This window comes from Glycine max, chromosome 11 (assembly GCF_000004515.6).
Source record: "Glycine max cultivar Williams 82 chromosome 11, Glycine_max_v4.0, whole genome shotgun sequence".
Taxonomy (NCBI): domain Eukaryota; kingdom Viridiplantae; phylum Streptophyta; class Magnoliopsida; order Fabales; family Fabaceae; genus Glycine; species Glycine max.
The window spans coordinates 7,780,773-7,796,559 of NC_038247.2; the positions used below are offsets into that span (position 1 = coordinate 7,780,773).

At 35.0% G+C, this 15,787-nt stretch overlaps 2 protein-coding genes and 1 non-coding gene across 14 annotated transcripts; 2 read left to right on the forward strand and 1 right to left on the reverse strand.

Annotated features, from left to right (window-relative positions):
- Positions 1-746: 746 nt before the first annotated feature.
- On the forward strand, positions 747-12,862 carry LOC100815386 (pre-mRNA-processing protein 40C). 6 transcript variants are annotated; one of them, XM_006590749.4, is made up of 17 exons: positions 747-921; positions 1,089-1,198; positions 1,280-1,401; positions 1,511-1,654; positions 2,501-3,134; positions 3,233-3,399; positions 3,767-3,804; positions 4,728-4,806; positions 6,259-6,729; positions 7,300-7,383; positions 8,052-8,192; positions 8,266-8,372; positions 10,486-10,609; positions 10,925-11,068; positions 11,399-11,545; positions 11,992-12,114; positions 12,311-12,862. In XM_006590749.4, the coding sequence occupies exons 2-17, from the start codon at positions 1,099-1,101 to the stop codon at positions 12,626-12,628; spliced, it is 2,943 nt and encodes a 980-aa protein (XP_006590812.2). In that variant the 5' UTR covers positions 747-921; positions 1,089-1,098; the 3' UTR covers positions 12,629-12,862. The 6 variants fall into 6 exon arrangements, 5 of the variants coding, with proteins under 5 accessions (XP_006590812.2, XP_014619436.1, XP_014619435.1 ...); XM_014763950.3 differs by having other exon boundaries at positions 1,316-1,401; XR_005887113.1 differs by lacking the exon at positions 12,311-12,862 and adding an exon at positions 12,242-12,260 and having other exon boundaries at positions 747-1,198; positions 11,399-11,565.
- On the forward strand, positions 9,627-9,763 carry MIR5380A (microRNA MIR5380a). The gene has a single exon (NR_048855.1). It is a non-coding gene; the product is annotated as a microRNA MIR5380a (primary transcript).
- A 630-nt stretch (positions 12,863-13,492) lies between the features above and the next one.
- LOC100815924 (U11/U12 small nuclear ribonucleoprotein 25 kDa protein) lies at positions 13,493-15,703 on the reverse strand. 7 transcript variants are annotated; one of them, XM_041006674.1, is made up of 5 exons: positions 15,570-15,703; positions 14,695-14,929; positions 14,506-14,602; positions 14,185-14,284; positions 13,493-13,708 (listed from the first exon to the last, which is right to left on the reverse strand). In XM_041006674.1, exons 2-5 carry the CDS (start codon positions 14,882-14,884, stop codon positions 13,613-13,615), a joined length of 483 nt encoding a protein of 160 aa, XP_040862608.1. In that variant the 5' UTR covers positions 14,885-14,929; positions 15,570-15,703; the 3' UTR covers positions 13,493-13,612. The 7 variants fall into 7 exon arrangements, with proteins under 7 accessions (XP_040862608.1, XP_006590816.1, XP_040862609.1 ...); XM_006590753.3 differs by having other exon boundaries at positions 14,506-14,611; XM_041006675.1 differs by having other exon boundaries at positions 15,542-15,641.
- Between the last annotated feature and the right edge of the window lie 84 nt (positions 15,704-15,787).

Below are 15,787 nucleotides of genomic sequence, written 5' to 3' on the forward strand. Positions count from 1 at the left end.
CTTTTGTTTGATCTAATCTTACTAGTTAAATATAGTTTATCATCAACTAATCACATTATTATATGAAAAATTATTAATTTTCTTAATAATTACTTTATAATGCGTTAATGAATAAGAGATAACATCTTTAAAGGAAATTACTTTTTAATCATGATGGGGCATATTTCAATGAGCATACTCCCGTGAGTTTCACTCATGAAGTGATCGTACTTAATTTGAATCTAAGGTATTGCCTGAGTATTGCCTCGAGTAAGTTTTCCCACTCACCTTTTCGATATATATCTCTCACACTACAATAGTAAAGTCTACAGTTGTGAAATCCAGTTCAGTCCGTCGGACCGGTCCAATCGGGATCCGGTGACATAACCGGATCAATTTCACTATTAGACTGTTCATGCATATGATTCCGAATGGTTCGACCAAACTAGGCCGATTTTGTGGAAACCCGATGACCTGACCGCTGAACTAGCTATGCACCTTAGAAAAAATAACAAAAGTATAAAAAATTTATCTGCACCTTTTTTGTTTATTGAAAATTGGACTTGTGTTTTAATTTAGGTAATTACTATTTACACTCTCTTTATTACTAATACATTTCACTTCACTTGTATTATTAACTTTAATGCTATTTTTTATTTTGGAGTATGAAACTATAGATTTGATTTTTGTCCATCAAATAATATTAATTATATGTTTATATATAATATATACACATATAATTTTAATTTTTTTAATATTGACCGGGCGGTGCACTCAGAATGGTGGAATCGCAAATGGTTCGAGGAAGTAAGCTAAGCTAGCCCTAACCTAACTCTAAACATACATAGCATCACCAACCTATTTCTTCTTCCTTCCAACAAGTTCCAACTCGAAACACTCACTCACTCCTCTCTTTGCTCTCAACTCCACACTCTCACTCTGGTTCGTTATCATTCCCTCTCTCTCTCTGCTCTGTTCATTTCATTCCTTAATTGCTTTATATCGAATTTCGCATCCCTATGTCTGTCGCCTTATAAATTACGATTCGCCTTTGCCAAAATTCTCGTTCGTTGCCGTGTTTCCGCCGTCGCCGATTGTTCTGACCGCAGATCGGTTTCAATGGCTTCACCGGCGTGGTTGCCGCAGGAGTCGCAGCCACCAGTGTCTGGTGAAACGCCTCTTCCCATGGCTTCTTCCGCTCATACAACTCCTTCTACTGGTAAACCTACTGCACCTTTACGTTTTCTTTATGATTTTAATTCGTCGAATGTTATTCCTACTGAATCAGTTAAAGTAACAGCTCATGCAAAATTATTTAACGCAACCGCGTTTGTAGCTCCGGCACCGGCACCGCCATTCGCTTACGGCATGCTTCAGAATGTTAACGCTTCCGGAAGTTCTCAACAGTCATCGACGCATCCTGTTAGTATAGTACCGAGTTATTTGTTTCTAGTGTTAGGTTTATGGTGATGTGATGTTGTATTTCAATCTCTCCACTCTATTGGTTATATTTGTTATTTTTTTAATGCAGGGGATGAAATCCAATTCTGCAGTGAATCCCATGGTTGTTCAACCTCCAGGTGTCTCTTTACATGCTGCTCCTTCATTTTCATATAATATTCCCCAAAGTGGTGCCATTTTTTCTAGCAACCAACAGCATGCACAATCTAGCACTGTAAGCCCCGTACTCTTACTTTAAACTGAAGAGAGTGCAATTTGGTGAGATTGATTGGAGAGAAGGGAATACGTTTGAGTGATTCCATATATTAGGAAATTTGTCAAAATTTTAGGATATGATTGTTTGAATGGGTGGAAAATTTGGAATGAAGATTACCTGACACTTGATCAGTTTGACAACAATATATGAAGATTAATAAACCCTAAACCCTAAACAACAATATGGGACAGTTGAAAGTGGTGGAGTCAGGAGTGCAACTCCTTTATGCTCCACCCTCTATTATGAAACTGAATTGAAAATGAGATTTTCCTCCTGGTACCAAGCAACAATTAGTTATGATTAAACACCAAAATCTTTCAATTCCTTGCTTCAGTTGTACCTCCCCTCATTTTGATGCCATTTCACTTTCATGTTTCAACCTACTCAAACACGAATGATAACGACTTTTAAATGCTCACAGTGAACTAAGTGTCCAAAACTGGGCCTAGTATGTACAGCATATGTGCTTAAGCCTTAAGTGAAATGAAATGTGCTCAAACTGTAGGACGCCAGCAACTTTAATATACACAAGACTCTGATGATATAATAGTGAAGAGGTTTGGTTGGTTACATGCTATGTGTTACTTCTATACTACATTTTCATGCAATAGTGGATAACGAAGAAATGATGTTGTATTCTGATGTGTGATATAGGTACACTCTGACAATCTTAAATGAAAAATGGATATCATGTAGTGTTCTTGTGATGAGCATTGGCATCGTGTAATTGGTGCAGCAGTGGTTTTAACAGAAAAAAAATCTCAACAATGATTATTTCCTCCTACTTTTACTTGCTTATTGCAGAACATGCCAGATTCTGTTGCACAGGATGTTGGTAAATTGTCATCTGCGTCAAGTATCCCACATTCTGTCCCTGCTCATACTTCTACATCCATAATGCCTCCACCCTCTGACCCTAATTATCGCCCAGCTACTTCATGGATGCCAACTGCCATGTCTTTTCCCGTGCTTCCTGTAATGCCTACTCAAGGGAATCCTGGCCCTCCTGGATTAGCATCATCTGCAATAATATCCTCCAATCCTGCTGCTCCATCCACAGGCACAGATTCTTCTCCAGCTGCATTACTGAGACCAAACATGCCAACTTCAGCCATTGCATCAGATCCTACCGCCCCTCAGAAAGGCTTACCCTATCCATCTGTGCCTGCCATGGCTGCTCCCCCTCAGGGACTTTGGTTACAGCCCCCACAGATGAGTGGTGTACTTAGGCCACCATATCTTCAATACCCTGCTCCTTTTCCTGGTCCCTTTCCATTTCCAGCACGTGGTGTTGCTCTCCCTGCTGTTCCGATACCTGATTCTCAACCTCCTGGTGTTACACCTGTGGGTGCTGCTGGTGGCACTTCTACACCTTCTTCTAGTCATCAGCTGAGGGGAACAACTGCTTTGCAAACAGAAGTTATTTCAGGGCCTGCTGGTATGCACAATGCAACGTTACTGCTCCTCCGAAATGTTTTTTCTCATTGACATGCAATAGAAATGTCATTCCTAACCTTGTTGTTCTTGTGGTTGTAGATGATAAGAAGAAATTAAATTCCGTTGACACTGTCAATGAGGATGCTGCTAATAACGATCAATTAGATGCCTGGACAGCCCACAAGACTGAAGCAGGAATTATATACTATTACAATGCTGTGACAGGAGAATCAACATATGATAAACCTGCTGGCTTTAAAGGGGAGGTACTGATACTTAGACCTGTATTCTTGGCAGATCTTATACCTTATTATGTCCTGCATCACTAAATAATAATATTCTTTTTATTAAATTGACTATAATTCCAATTATCACAAAAATTCTTTAGTATACTTTATATTATCGGTATATAATATTTAATTATTGTAGATAAGAATATTGGATACCCTAACCAATGGTAAAAACCTCGGATAATAGATATTTGTGGACTGAAACTGTTACATGTAACTGTAGAAAATCATTTTAAATGTCTTTCCTACTATCCAAAGCTGCCTACTATCACATGTAGGAGTGTTTATGATTCCTTTATATATATATTTTTTAATTCATTTTTATTGATATTTTGGATTGCAGTCTCACCAAGTTTCTGCTCAGCCCATTCCAGTTTCAATGTAAGTTCATTGCGTATATTCTGGTTACAATAACTATCTTTTTGGACATGTTGTTTTTCATCTTGCACTAACTCCTAATATACTTCTTTTTTCCTATTTTTCCTGTTGACATTGAAAAAGTGTCTTTCAATTTTATATTTAGTATTTTAATTCTATGCCTTGTGTAGTAAGGAAAGGGGATGACAGTCAACTGGTATTATCCCCCTGGTCCTCTCTCCAAATACTTAAAATGAATAAAGGGAGTGAGGGTTAAATGATACCAATTTTTATGTACTATCTTTTGTGAATATGTGGGTGCTAAACTTTAACCCTTTGTTTGGACATTGATTGTTTGGATGAAAGGAAAGAAAATGAAAGAGGTGAGAAAATTTGAAATTCAATATTTTGAATTGGAGAGAAAACATGAAGAGAAAAAATGAAAATTTTTAACTTTTATCTTCAATCAAATAAGATAAATTTTCAAATTTCATTTTTTTTCTCCACCCAAGCATAGGTTAAATGTGGCTTTATAATTATACTTCTTGAAGAATTGAATTCACTGCAACCAATATTCTTAAGAAAGTTAAATGCCTTATGTTTAAGTATAGAGATATGGATTGATTGGTGTGGAAGGGTCTGATGTTCCTATTAACAAATTAATAAGGTTCGAAGGAAATTTTGGTATCAACACTGTTGGACTGCAAAGAAATCATAATTGCTAGAATTTTAACTAAATATAGTGTCTAGCTACAGTATCGGGCATAATCAGATTCTTTATGCATGGGTTAGATGGCCTTTATGTATTTTCACTTACATTTATAATTTCCTTTGTCTCGGTAGCATAATGTTATTTGTATGTTGTTGGGTCTTAAAAGTTTGTGTTATTTATAACCTTTGATTTATAATCTTACCTTCTCACCTTTTGTCATTTTTAATTTTAATAGGATGGATTTGCCTGGTACTGATTGGCGGTTGGTCTCCACTAGTGATGGAAAAAAATACTACTACAACAATCGGACCAAGGTATGGTTCCTATATTCATGAGACAATCAACTTTGTTATTTCAGTTATTTGTCTTATTGTCCTGCCAGTCTCCTTGAGTTCTTGTCTTTCTAGGATGACCTACCTAGTTACATTCTAAAATGATGTTCTCTGTTCCCTGTTTGTAATTATGCATTTTCTAAATTGTTATTTACATTGCTGTGACAAGTTATTTCTTCTTTCCCTTGTTTCACTCTACAGCTTTATGTTATCATTATTATTAACCTCTATTAGCTGGTGTAGTATTATTGAAAAGATATGAGGAAAGCAGGAATAATGTTTCTTTTCCATTTGATATTATATGGGATGTCCATAGGCGAGATTTAGGAACTTAAAAAATTGGTTACAAACTACTCTAGTATAAGTTTAATTTGTGAAAGAAACAGGAACAACAAGAAGTAAGCATTTTTTCCTGCAGATTGATTTGACTACATGTCTACATGGAATTGAAGCAATGTGCCAAAATTCATTGAAATATTTTGAAAACCAAAATTTTAATAAATCCATTTAAAGGTCTTTTTTTTTTCAATGTTTGATCATAAAGAAAGGAAAAGAAAAGGAAAATACAAGTTATTTAATTTGATTTGGTTGAAGCAGATTGCTTTTACCACTTCACTTGATTTGGTGTAGGATAGTTTTTCTTGGCTTCACTATGATATTGTGTTAGCAGTGCTTCTTGTTGCATGCAGGGTTTGCATGCTGGATAACATTTTTAGGGAGAGAAAATCATTCTTGGGCTTCCATCTAATAGCTTTAGCTTCAAAGGAAAGGAGAGTTTAGGAATATGATCCTTGTCAACCCCCATTTTACATATTTAAGTCATTTTTTTCCACAAATGGACCTGCAAATCATCCATGATTCATGCCCATAGATCTTTTGTGTGTGGGTGTGTGTTAGACATGTGCAAACCGTTCTTGGTACTAGCAGTAACAATGGAAATTAGAGGAGTTCTGATAGTAATATAGTATAGTTGAAGGCTTTTTTTATATCCCAGAGGTCTGTTCTTTTGTTTGGACAATTGATAGAACTAACAAAATGATTTATTACAGATTCATGTGAAAGTTATGTTCTGGAACAGCGTAAGAGTTATTTCTGATTTACAACATAGACACTTTTCTATGTGAGAACCTTTCTGGGATTTTTTATTAGCATGCTGTCTCCTACTTTTATTGTTGACACTTCCAATTTTTGAACATCAATTGAAATATTGGTTAATAAGTCATTCTATCAACACATTAGGCATTCTTTTGGTTTCTAAATAGGAAATATTTTTTTTTTGGACAGCAAAATCTAAATAGGAAATATATTCACCCGATCTCAAAATGTTATTTTTTCTAAATTGTATTTAATGTACATGTACAGTTAACACACACACACACACTATTTCTCTGTTATTCACTTTGTTTATTTTTTTGTCCTTTTGTTCTATGTTAGACTAGCTGCTGGCAAATCCCAAATGAGGTGGCTGAATTGAAAAAGAAGCAGGATGGTGATGTTACAAAAGATCATTTAATGTCAGTTTCAAATACTAATGTATTGTCCGATAGAGGGTCAGGAATGGTTACTCTGAATGCTCCTGCTATTAATACTGGTGGTCGTGATGCTGCTGCTCTTAAACCCTCTAGTCTACAGAACTCGCCATCGGCTTTGGATTTGATCAAGAAGAAATTGCAGGACTCAGGAACACCTGTTGCTTCCTCTTCTATTCCTGCCCCATCTGTACAAACAGGACCTGAATCAAATGGTTCAAAAACAGTTGATTCTACAGCTAAGGGCTTGCAAGTAGATAATAACAAAGATAAAGCAAAAGATACTAATGGTGATGCTAATGTCTCTGATACATCCTCAGATTCTGAAGATGAAGATAATGGGCCTTCGAAGGAGGAGTGCATCATTCAATTTAAGGTATATTTGTTTCTTTCTTTGAGCTGATGTAGTTCTTTCCCGCGTTGTCTTTGTTTCTGTAATGAGGAATCATGATCCTCCTGCACTGATTTCATTATAGATTGTTAACTGCGTCAAAATTATCATATGAAATGTGCCTCCCGGCCACCCCTTTTGCTTTTCTTCCATCCTCAGATTATATTTTATGGAAGATTGTTAAATTGCTGCATATTTCTATTTAATTAAATTATCTATTGCACCATTTCACATACTCGTATTCATCTTATTTTGTGTTCTCCTACTTTGGGTCCTGGCTTGAACCCTTGTTTTGTCTTGAATAGAATCAATCTTTCCTCTCATTTGTCTTACCGGTGTAACAACTGCCATGTTAAATATCACTTACAAAATGAATCCCTTGTTACTGCATTTTTACATAACTATAAAACTTATAAGATTTACTGAATAAAATTGTGTTCATGTCGTATTTAAACCTGCTCTGTGTAAGCAATACACCATGAACTATGATGCACTCTCAAATGTTCCTTAGTTTATATCTAATACCGTGTTTATTTGTGCCTGTGAATTTTGTAGGAGATGCTTAAGGAGCGAGGAGTGGTACCATTCTCAAAGTGGGAGAAAGAATTGCCAAAGATAGTATTTGATCCACGTTTTAAGGTTTTATGAAACTATTTTTTTTTTATATATTTTGATTGGGAAACAGTGGATCTCTTATAATAATAGGCCATGCACAAGTTGTACACTTGTACTTTTGTTCAATGCTGGGATTTCTATCAACTTTGTCTTAATTCTGTCATGCTGTATGATGTCTGGAGTGGTGTCCGTTTTGTGGTTATGCCTTTTATGTGGAATTAATTCTAATTTTTTGTACATCACCTGATTGAGTGTAATGGATTTAAGAGAAAGTTCCAAATTTTCTCCATGTATATAGATGTTTCAGCATAGGAGCCATATTAATATTATATTTATATCTACCTTTTTGTAAGAATTTGCTACTTTCAATTTTTAAGAACTTGCTACTTCTAACTGTTTTTTTTTTTTTTGGGAGGGGGGGAGGTAACAGAATTTATGGAATAGGATTATCTTCTATAGCTTCCTTGTGGTTGTCTGTCCATGGTTTCTTCAGGGAAATTTCTCTGATGGATATGCATAGAAGCTAGGAATTTTTTTTCAGACAATGCACCTAGGTTTAAAATTGTCTGTTCTTTTTAGATGTCTTACACCCAACATTGCATTTCCTTGTATCTTAATGTTTTTTCTTTTCACGTTTTGGCTTGTTTATGTTGTCATCCACATTTTATTTTAATTTTAATCTGTTATTACAGGCCATCCCAAGTTATTCTGCTAGGAGATCCTTGTTTGAGCATTATGTTAAAACTCGTGCAGAAGAAGAACGTAAAGAAAAACGTGCTGCACAGAAGGCTGCAATTGAAGGATTTAAGCGGTTACTGGATGAAGCCTCAGAAGTTAATATCACCTCATTTTGATGCTCATTCATACTTATTGTTCCGTTGTAAAATCTATCTTCCCTTTTTTCAGGATATTAATTACAATACTGATTATCAAACTTTCCGGAAGAAATGGAGAAATGATCCACGGTTTGAGGCATTGGACCGCAAGGAACAAGAGCACCTATTGAATGAAAGGTGCCGCTTTGCATTTTGATAGGATATTCCTTTTAGCTTTCTGTCATTTTATTTGCATGTGATGTTTTCACATAAGCAGCATCCTTCCCCATCATATTTTTACTTATTTGATTTGTTAATTTTCACACTGGTCATGCTTTTGGATCTCCTAGCCTGGAAGCCGAGTTGGTCTGTCACATCAAACAATGATACACGTCATATGAATGCTTTTGTGGAGGTTTTATGACTGGAAATCTGTATTTGTATCTATGTCATTCTTAACATGGAAATCTAATAGTTCATTTAGTTTTTCTGATCATTTATCATGTATGTTGAGCACACAAAATAGAGAAGGCTGATATTTGGTTAATTTCTCTTAATAGGCATGTTTTTGAATTGAATTATGGTTGTAATGCTTCCTTCAGTTTAGTGGCAAACAGGAGATTGAATTATCCACAAAGTATCCACTATTTGATACAGTACAAATATCATGTTGCAGATTTGCAATAATATTGGCAAATGCAAAATCTGTTGACATAGAAATATGAAAGATGATGCTGGAAGTCACTAGTCTGAATATGGGGTAGGGTTGATTAACAGCCTCAAAAGTGTGATGATTGATGACAGTATTCAATGTTGTTCTTTATGTAACACTAATTACTGAAGCTACTGAAATCCAAGTGTCTTTTATCAGTTGAAATTTCAATATTTTGTCAAAGGAATTCAATAAAGCTATACATGTTACTATGTTAATGTCTTAATTTATAGTAAGTACTTATCTAGGAACTAGGATACTATCTACTGATCTACTGCGAAACTTACTGGGTGATTAACAACCTCAAAAGTGTGATGATTGATGACAGTATTCAATGTTGTGCTTTATGTAACACTAATTACTGAAATCCAAGTGTCTTTTATCAGTTGAAATTTCAATATTTTGTCAAAGGAATTCAATGAACCTATACATGTTATTATGTTGATGTCTTAATTTATATTAAGTACTTATCTAGGAACTAAGATACCATCTACTGATCTACTGCGAAACTCATGGGATCCATGCTGCTGCTTAGAATGAATTTTGATTTTTGCTATTCTTCTATCTATGGCCTTCAGGTTGATAGTGTTAAAAGGAGAAAAATGTTAAGGTTGTTTAGCTTAAATTGACACAGGCGGAAATATATTGGTTGAGAATTTGGGATGCAAATAATCAATCATTGCATGGTAGTTGATACAACTTTATATATATGTGTGAGGAGGGATCCATTTACACCAAGAGTAACTCTTTTAGAGTTACTTCTCATCCTCACCATTCATTTTTTTAAGATCTAATGGTTAAAATTAGTTACTTATTACAACCATTAGATTTTAAGAAAATGAATGATGAGGATGGGGAGTAACTCTAAAAAAGTTACGCTTGGAGTAAGTGGGTCTCTGCTCTCTCTCTCTCTCTCTCTCTCTCTCTCTATATATATATATATATATATATATATATATATATATTTTTCAAATGAGATTTTTCCCCACCCTCTTGGCTCTACAGAATCTACCGGTTAACTGGGAGTGCAAGTGCAATATTTCCTTTGTTAACCTTCCTTACATTCTACCCTCTCTTCCAAGGATGCCCTACAGTGGGGAATTATATTTAAATGTAGCTCATTTTCTTTACAACAAATAGGCATAGAGATGAAGAAATCAAGTCGCATTTGTTGCATGCCAGTGTCTATTTTTTTTTCTTTCTCCACCAGCATCAGCACAATTGTTGTATGCAACAATTTGTTCAAATTGAATGTCATCTTTCCAGCCAATCCTTTTGATTTTGTTATTCAAATTTGGTACATCCGACTGGGCTGAGTTCTTACCTTTGTGTGTATATGTACTGCTTTAGTTTGGTTCCTCATTTGCATTAATATTGAACTTTTTCCTAGACAGAGAAATGATTTCTATTGATAATCCTTGAAAGCAACATGAGTCAGCAGGTAGTAGGCTAATGACAGACTCTCGGATTCGCTGTGGGTGTGTCCTTATGCCCTCTGAACTCTTTGAATTTGCATGGTAGATGGTTTTGTTTTTTGTTTTTTTATCAAATGAGACTTTTACTGAATGCTGGTTGATGGGGTTCCTATTTGTGTTTCAGAGTGCTTCCTTTGAAGAAAGCTGCTGAAGAAAAGGCTCAAGCAATGCGTGCAGCTGCTGCTGCCAGTTTTAAGTCAATGCTTAAAGAGCGAGGAGATATATCTTTTAACTCCCGTTGGTCCAGGGTATGGGTGCATTTTGAATTAGTTTTGACATTCTTTTCTGTTCTTTAGATGCAGGATTTTGAAACAAATTTTGTCTTAAAGTGCTAAGTCCATTCTGCTAGGTGGAAAAAACACTGAAGCACATTCAGAAAATTTAACTTATTTTCTCACAGCAAGCTTCAACTTTGGATTGTTAATCAAGGATATAGTTTGTTATTTAACTCCTTTTAGAAATGAGTGGGAGTATACTTGTACATGTGTGTAACTTTTGAATGTGGCGTGTCTTACCTTTTCTGTGGTATGTACCTTCTAATTTATAGTCTTCTGTTGATGCAGGTCAAAGAAAATTTAAGGGATGACCCAAGATATAAATGTGTGAGGCATGAGGATAGGGAAGTTTTGTTCAATGAGTATATATCTGAACTGAAAGCTGCTGAACATGCAGCAGAAAGAGAGACCAAAGCTAAAATGGAGGAGCAGGTATTAGCTGGTTATATATGATGAATGCTTTTTTTTAATCAACAAATAAGTTACTAAATAGAAAAGAGAATAACTGTCATCTACCTTTTTTTTCCTATTATTATATTTATTGGTGCCTTAACATGCTGCTGCTCTATGTTCCTAGTGGGCAGAAGATGTTGTAAGTATGTTGTAGTGACTTTTATTATGGGAATATGGGTATTGTTGGAGTTTGCTTGTTGATTTTTTTGTGTATTGATGTTCTCCCAGCAACTCATTTTCATTCATTTTTTTGTGATGTATCTGTATTGGTTATGAAGCAAAATACTTGAAGTTGAAACTTGTTTATAGGACAAGCTCAGGGAAAGAGAACGGGAGCTGCGCAAAAGAAAGGAAAGAGAAGAACAGGAAATGGAAAGGGTGCGACTAAAAATTCGAAGAAAGGACGCAGTTACTTTATTTCAAGCTTTACTTGTGGAGACAATCAAAGACCCTCTGGTACAGATTTTTTGTGTGTGGTATGGTTACATTTATTATTTTCATCTCTAATAATCAACTTAAGTGGTCCCCCCCAACCCCAGAAAAAAAATCTGAAAAGATTAGAATTATATCCCCTTTGGATTAATTTCATTTTTGTTGAGTATTGATATCTTTGAAGCTTTATTCTACCGGTTTCTGATTAGATGCAATACAGTACCATCATGAATAGGACTAAACTGCATTCAGTAGATTAGGAGGGATAGACTCAAAAAAAAAAAGATAAGAATTAGATTAATGGGAATGTGTGTTTCTACTTTCTAACACTTGAAGGTTGAATTGTATTAAGATTGCTTGTTTGTAATTTGCTTTGTTGGTAGGAATTTGCTGTTAATGATAATAAATTCGTTATCCTATTTTCTTTCATTAATTATAAATTAATGGCATTTGTGTACTCATGTTCTCAGGTATCATGGACGGAATCTAAGCCTAAATTAGAAAAGGATGCTCAAAGACGTGCAACTAATCCTGATCTTGATCCATTGGACACGGAAAAGCTCTTTCGGGAACATGTCAAGATGCTTCAGGAAGTAAGTGAATATATAATGCTAGTGGTTTTCTACGGCATTCTCTTTTGCTATATTATTGCCTGTGTTTTATGGTTACTTACACACACACACATCCATATACATATATATACATGTGTGTGCTCTTCAGTGGTAAATGCGACACAGTGGCACTTGTATGTCCCACTCTTAACACTCGTGACCATTGTGGTTTGACCAGCGTTGTGCGCACGAGTTTAGAGTTCTCTTAGCTGAAGTATTGACTTCTGATGCTGCATCTCAAGAAACTGACGATGGAAAAACAGTGCTTAATTCTTGGTCTACAGCTAAACGTCTTTTAAAATCTGATCCAAGATATAACAAAGTTCCAAGAAAAGAAAGAGAAGCATTGTGGCGCCGCTATGCTGAGGATATGCTGCGGCGGCAAAAGGCATCTCATGATTCCAGGGAAGAGAAACATACAGATGCTGAAGGTAGAAATTATCTAGAATCTTCCAAACATCCATTTGAATCTGGGAGATCGTACGAGCGAAGATAATTCTTTTCGAAATTCTTGTCATAACAGTTATCTCTTCTCTCCTATGCCAGAGATTAGGTTTCTTTAGTTTGAAGCCCTGACATTAGAACATAATTATATTACCTTTTTTAAGTTCTTAATACTGTGTTTAGTACATTACTCTCATTCCTCAGACCGCATTTGTATACTATTACCATTCTTGAGAGCAGAAGTATCATTGAGGGCAGTGCCCCATATCCTTTTTCAATTCTCAAATCAATTTGTTCCGTCTTTGAAATGAGATTAATAAAGTTCATTATATCCTCTCCATGTGGTTTATTTTTATCACTTTAACTTCTTAATAAAGAATATAGATGAAAAAGTATAAAACTAATCTTCTAATTTATTTTTATCACTTTAACTTCTTAATTGATTTGAATTATTACATATATTAGGGTTATTAATCAATTTAAATTGAATTTACCAAAAAAATATTAATTGGAATGTTACTTGTGTTATTAATTTAAATGTTGAAATATTCACATTTTGGAGGTAAAAAAATGAATGAGGTGTAGTTAGTATTTGTTTTATGTGATAAAGTCCTTGCTTTGAAAACTATTGGTACCTAACGAAGTTTTCAGAATCTTCAAACTTAAATCTCTTTGTCGAAGGAGATCGCACGCAAAATCTTCATTTGTAACAAAAGTACCTCTAAGCTCTTGTGAACGTGAACATTACAATCACTTACACATACACATGTAAGGTTTTTTTTTTATCCAAAAAAAGTTAATTTGTTGGAATGTTAGTTGTTATTAGGAGAGAAGATATAATTCACAACATTTTTCGTTTTTCTTTTTCTTTTAATTATCCAACTCACCTTATATGGACAAATGTAAGAATAAGTTCATAGAATTTCAATTTCATAAAATTTAAGGTATTTGATGTAATTCTAAAGTCACTCTTGCTCACACACCCTGATCAATGAACTAATCTAGACCCCTTAATTACTATCATTCATCATTTTGATCAGGAACGCTTATTAAGGCCATGAAAAAAACGATGCTTTCTCCTCTTCGAGTGCCTCCGAGATTCTTTTGTCATGACATAGGAGACAAATTGAACCTGCACAGGAATATAATACCATAAAATTACACTCTGTTAAAGATGTCATTCAATAAGTGGACAAGGCAAGAAAAACTAAACATAGATTTGTAAATAACACTCAACAATGAAATACCATTACACAAGAATAGAAAAGGGACTGATTTCTTGAACTCAAATTCTAGATTTCTTTATACTAAGCAATATAATTCTATTTGAAATGACATGCCCTATTTGCTAACATGATGTAACAAATTAAGATGCAAGCAAACCATATATTTTTCTGAAAAAAGGGGTTATCAATAGCTTTTTTGGAGACTTGTTTGAACATAAATACGAGAATGAGTATAATAAAACAATGCCATAGGAAGAACGATCCTTTTAAGGATATGTGATGCTTAAAATTCCAATATTGGAAAAAGAGACTAATGTAGAGAAAATGAGTTAGCTGAGAAGAGATACAAAATCAATTTGAACGCAGAACACAAAAGGCAAACCTGAGAATTATTCCGCACACCAAAATTTTGAAGTGCTTCATTATCATCTAGGAGCTTGTTGTTATGGCATGATAAACAATAATTTGCCCATACGTGCTTCCTACAATTACATAAGTTTTTGTAATACTGAGTTGGCACAAAATCAGGATTTCCAGAGATGAACTATTGCTATCAAATAAAATATTGTAACATTGACTTTAAGTGCTCTTCTAATGAACAGTAGCTTCTGGAACACGGCAAAGTGGTTCACTAACTTCTTTCTTGTTTTTGAGAAAGGAGTAATGGCGATGGAATAGAGAGAAAAAGAAAACTGTAACTCACCAGGAAATATGGCGGTGACCCATGCTGGATTGTTCCATGTCATTTACCTTCTTCTTGATGGCAAGTTTCAAATCCTTGACTGTCGCTGAATTCATCACTATCACATCTTACACCACCAAAATAACTAGTGAATCAGATCAGAGCTTAAAATTTTCAATTTGCAATAGTGAATAGTAATGCAAGTATTACCAAGTGTAGTTCCATCCAATTTCAGGACAGAAATGCGCATGGCACTACCCAATTCAAGGTTGATGAGAGTGTCAACATCTGCAAAAGTTGGGTTCTTGGGGACATCAGAAAGTATAGGATCATCTAGCAAGGTTGTCAGCAATGAGTTCAACCTTGCCTTCTTCACGCTGCTCTTGTTATATTCTTCCATGTTTATGCTCCCAAGCTTTCCAAAACAACCAACTTTTTGGTCAGCCTGCATACAATTGAGGCCAGGGAACATTATTCCCTTCAATCTTAATTTAAGTACATGTATTCAAATCCAACAATACATATTCTCTTGGACCTAGACATTAGTAAAATGGCTACTGTTTATTATTACCAAACAACAACTAACATAGCACAACACCACACCAACTAACAGGTAGTCTCCAAATTGAGCAAAAAGAATAATTTCTTTGACTCATGTTCCTTGAAACACACAAAATGTTTGTCTGTGTAGAGTAGCAATTGTTTGTTTCTAAAGCATAGAACTTCAAATAGTGGACAGAATAATTTTTATTTTATTTTCCCACAGCACCAAAGGATACACCGATTTCAGTTTAAAGAAAAATATCTTAAACGAATAGCAGCACTCTGATTGAATGATAAGAAGCTTTTGCAACAATGCTTCCTTGAATGCAGAAAACATGAACAATTTAATTTGTATAATAATAGAACATCATGGACCAGCTGAAGTGAAAATTCACCTAGTTTCGTGTGCAGGAAAAAAAAATACACAACTCTCTACAAAAATACTGCATCCACTTATCCAAACACGTGTTAGAATAGAACATTAACATGATGAAATTGCACTAAATCTACGCACATGCTCAAATCTAAGCAGCAGAATGCACCTGAAAAGAGGCTTTTTAGCTTGTCAAGCAACAATTCAAGACGATTGAACTGAGAAAGAGAGTTGTCGCGTTAATTTGGGAATTGAAAAAAAAAAAAATCATTAAGCTGAACGAAGAAGGAAATGGGCCGGGCCGGAAAAATGTGGTCCGAACCAAAAACCCGGGCCGGTACTGGTGAGTGAAACACGTGTTGTATTTTGCGTGCGTGCGTGTGTTAG

Excerpts from the sequence above, each read along its gene's own strand:
- LOC100815386 (XM_014763949.3), top strand. The coding sequence starts at position 1,099 with ATGGCTTCACCGGCGTGGTTGCCGCAGGAGTCGCAGCCACCAGTGTCT. Across the intron at positions 11,069-11,398 it reads AAGCTAAAATGGAGGAGCAG|GACAAGCTCAGGGAAAGAGA; the intron begins GTATTAGCTGGT and ends ACTTGTTTATAG. Across the intron at positions 11,546-11,991 it reads AGACAATCAAAGACCCTCTG|GTATCATGGACGGAATCTAA; the intron begins GTACAGATTTTT and ends TCATGTTCTCAG.
- LOC100815924 (XM_003538924.5), bottom strand. The coding sequence starts at position 14,956 with ATGTTCCCTGGCCTCAATTGTATGCAGGCTGACCAAAAAGTTGGTTGT. Across the intron at positions 14,285-14,505 it reads GGTCACCGCCATATTTCCTG|GAAGCACGTATGGGCAAATT; the intron begins GTGAGTTACAGT and ends ATGTAATTGTAG. Across the intron at positions 13,709-14,184 it reads GTGTGCGGAATAATTCTCAG|GTTCAATTTGTCTCCTATGT; the intron begins GTTTGCCTTTTG and ends ATTCCTGTGCAG.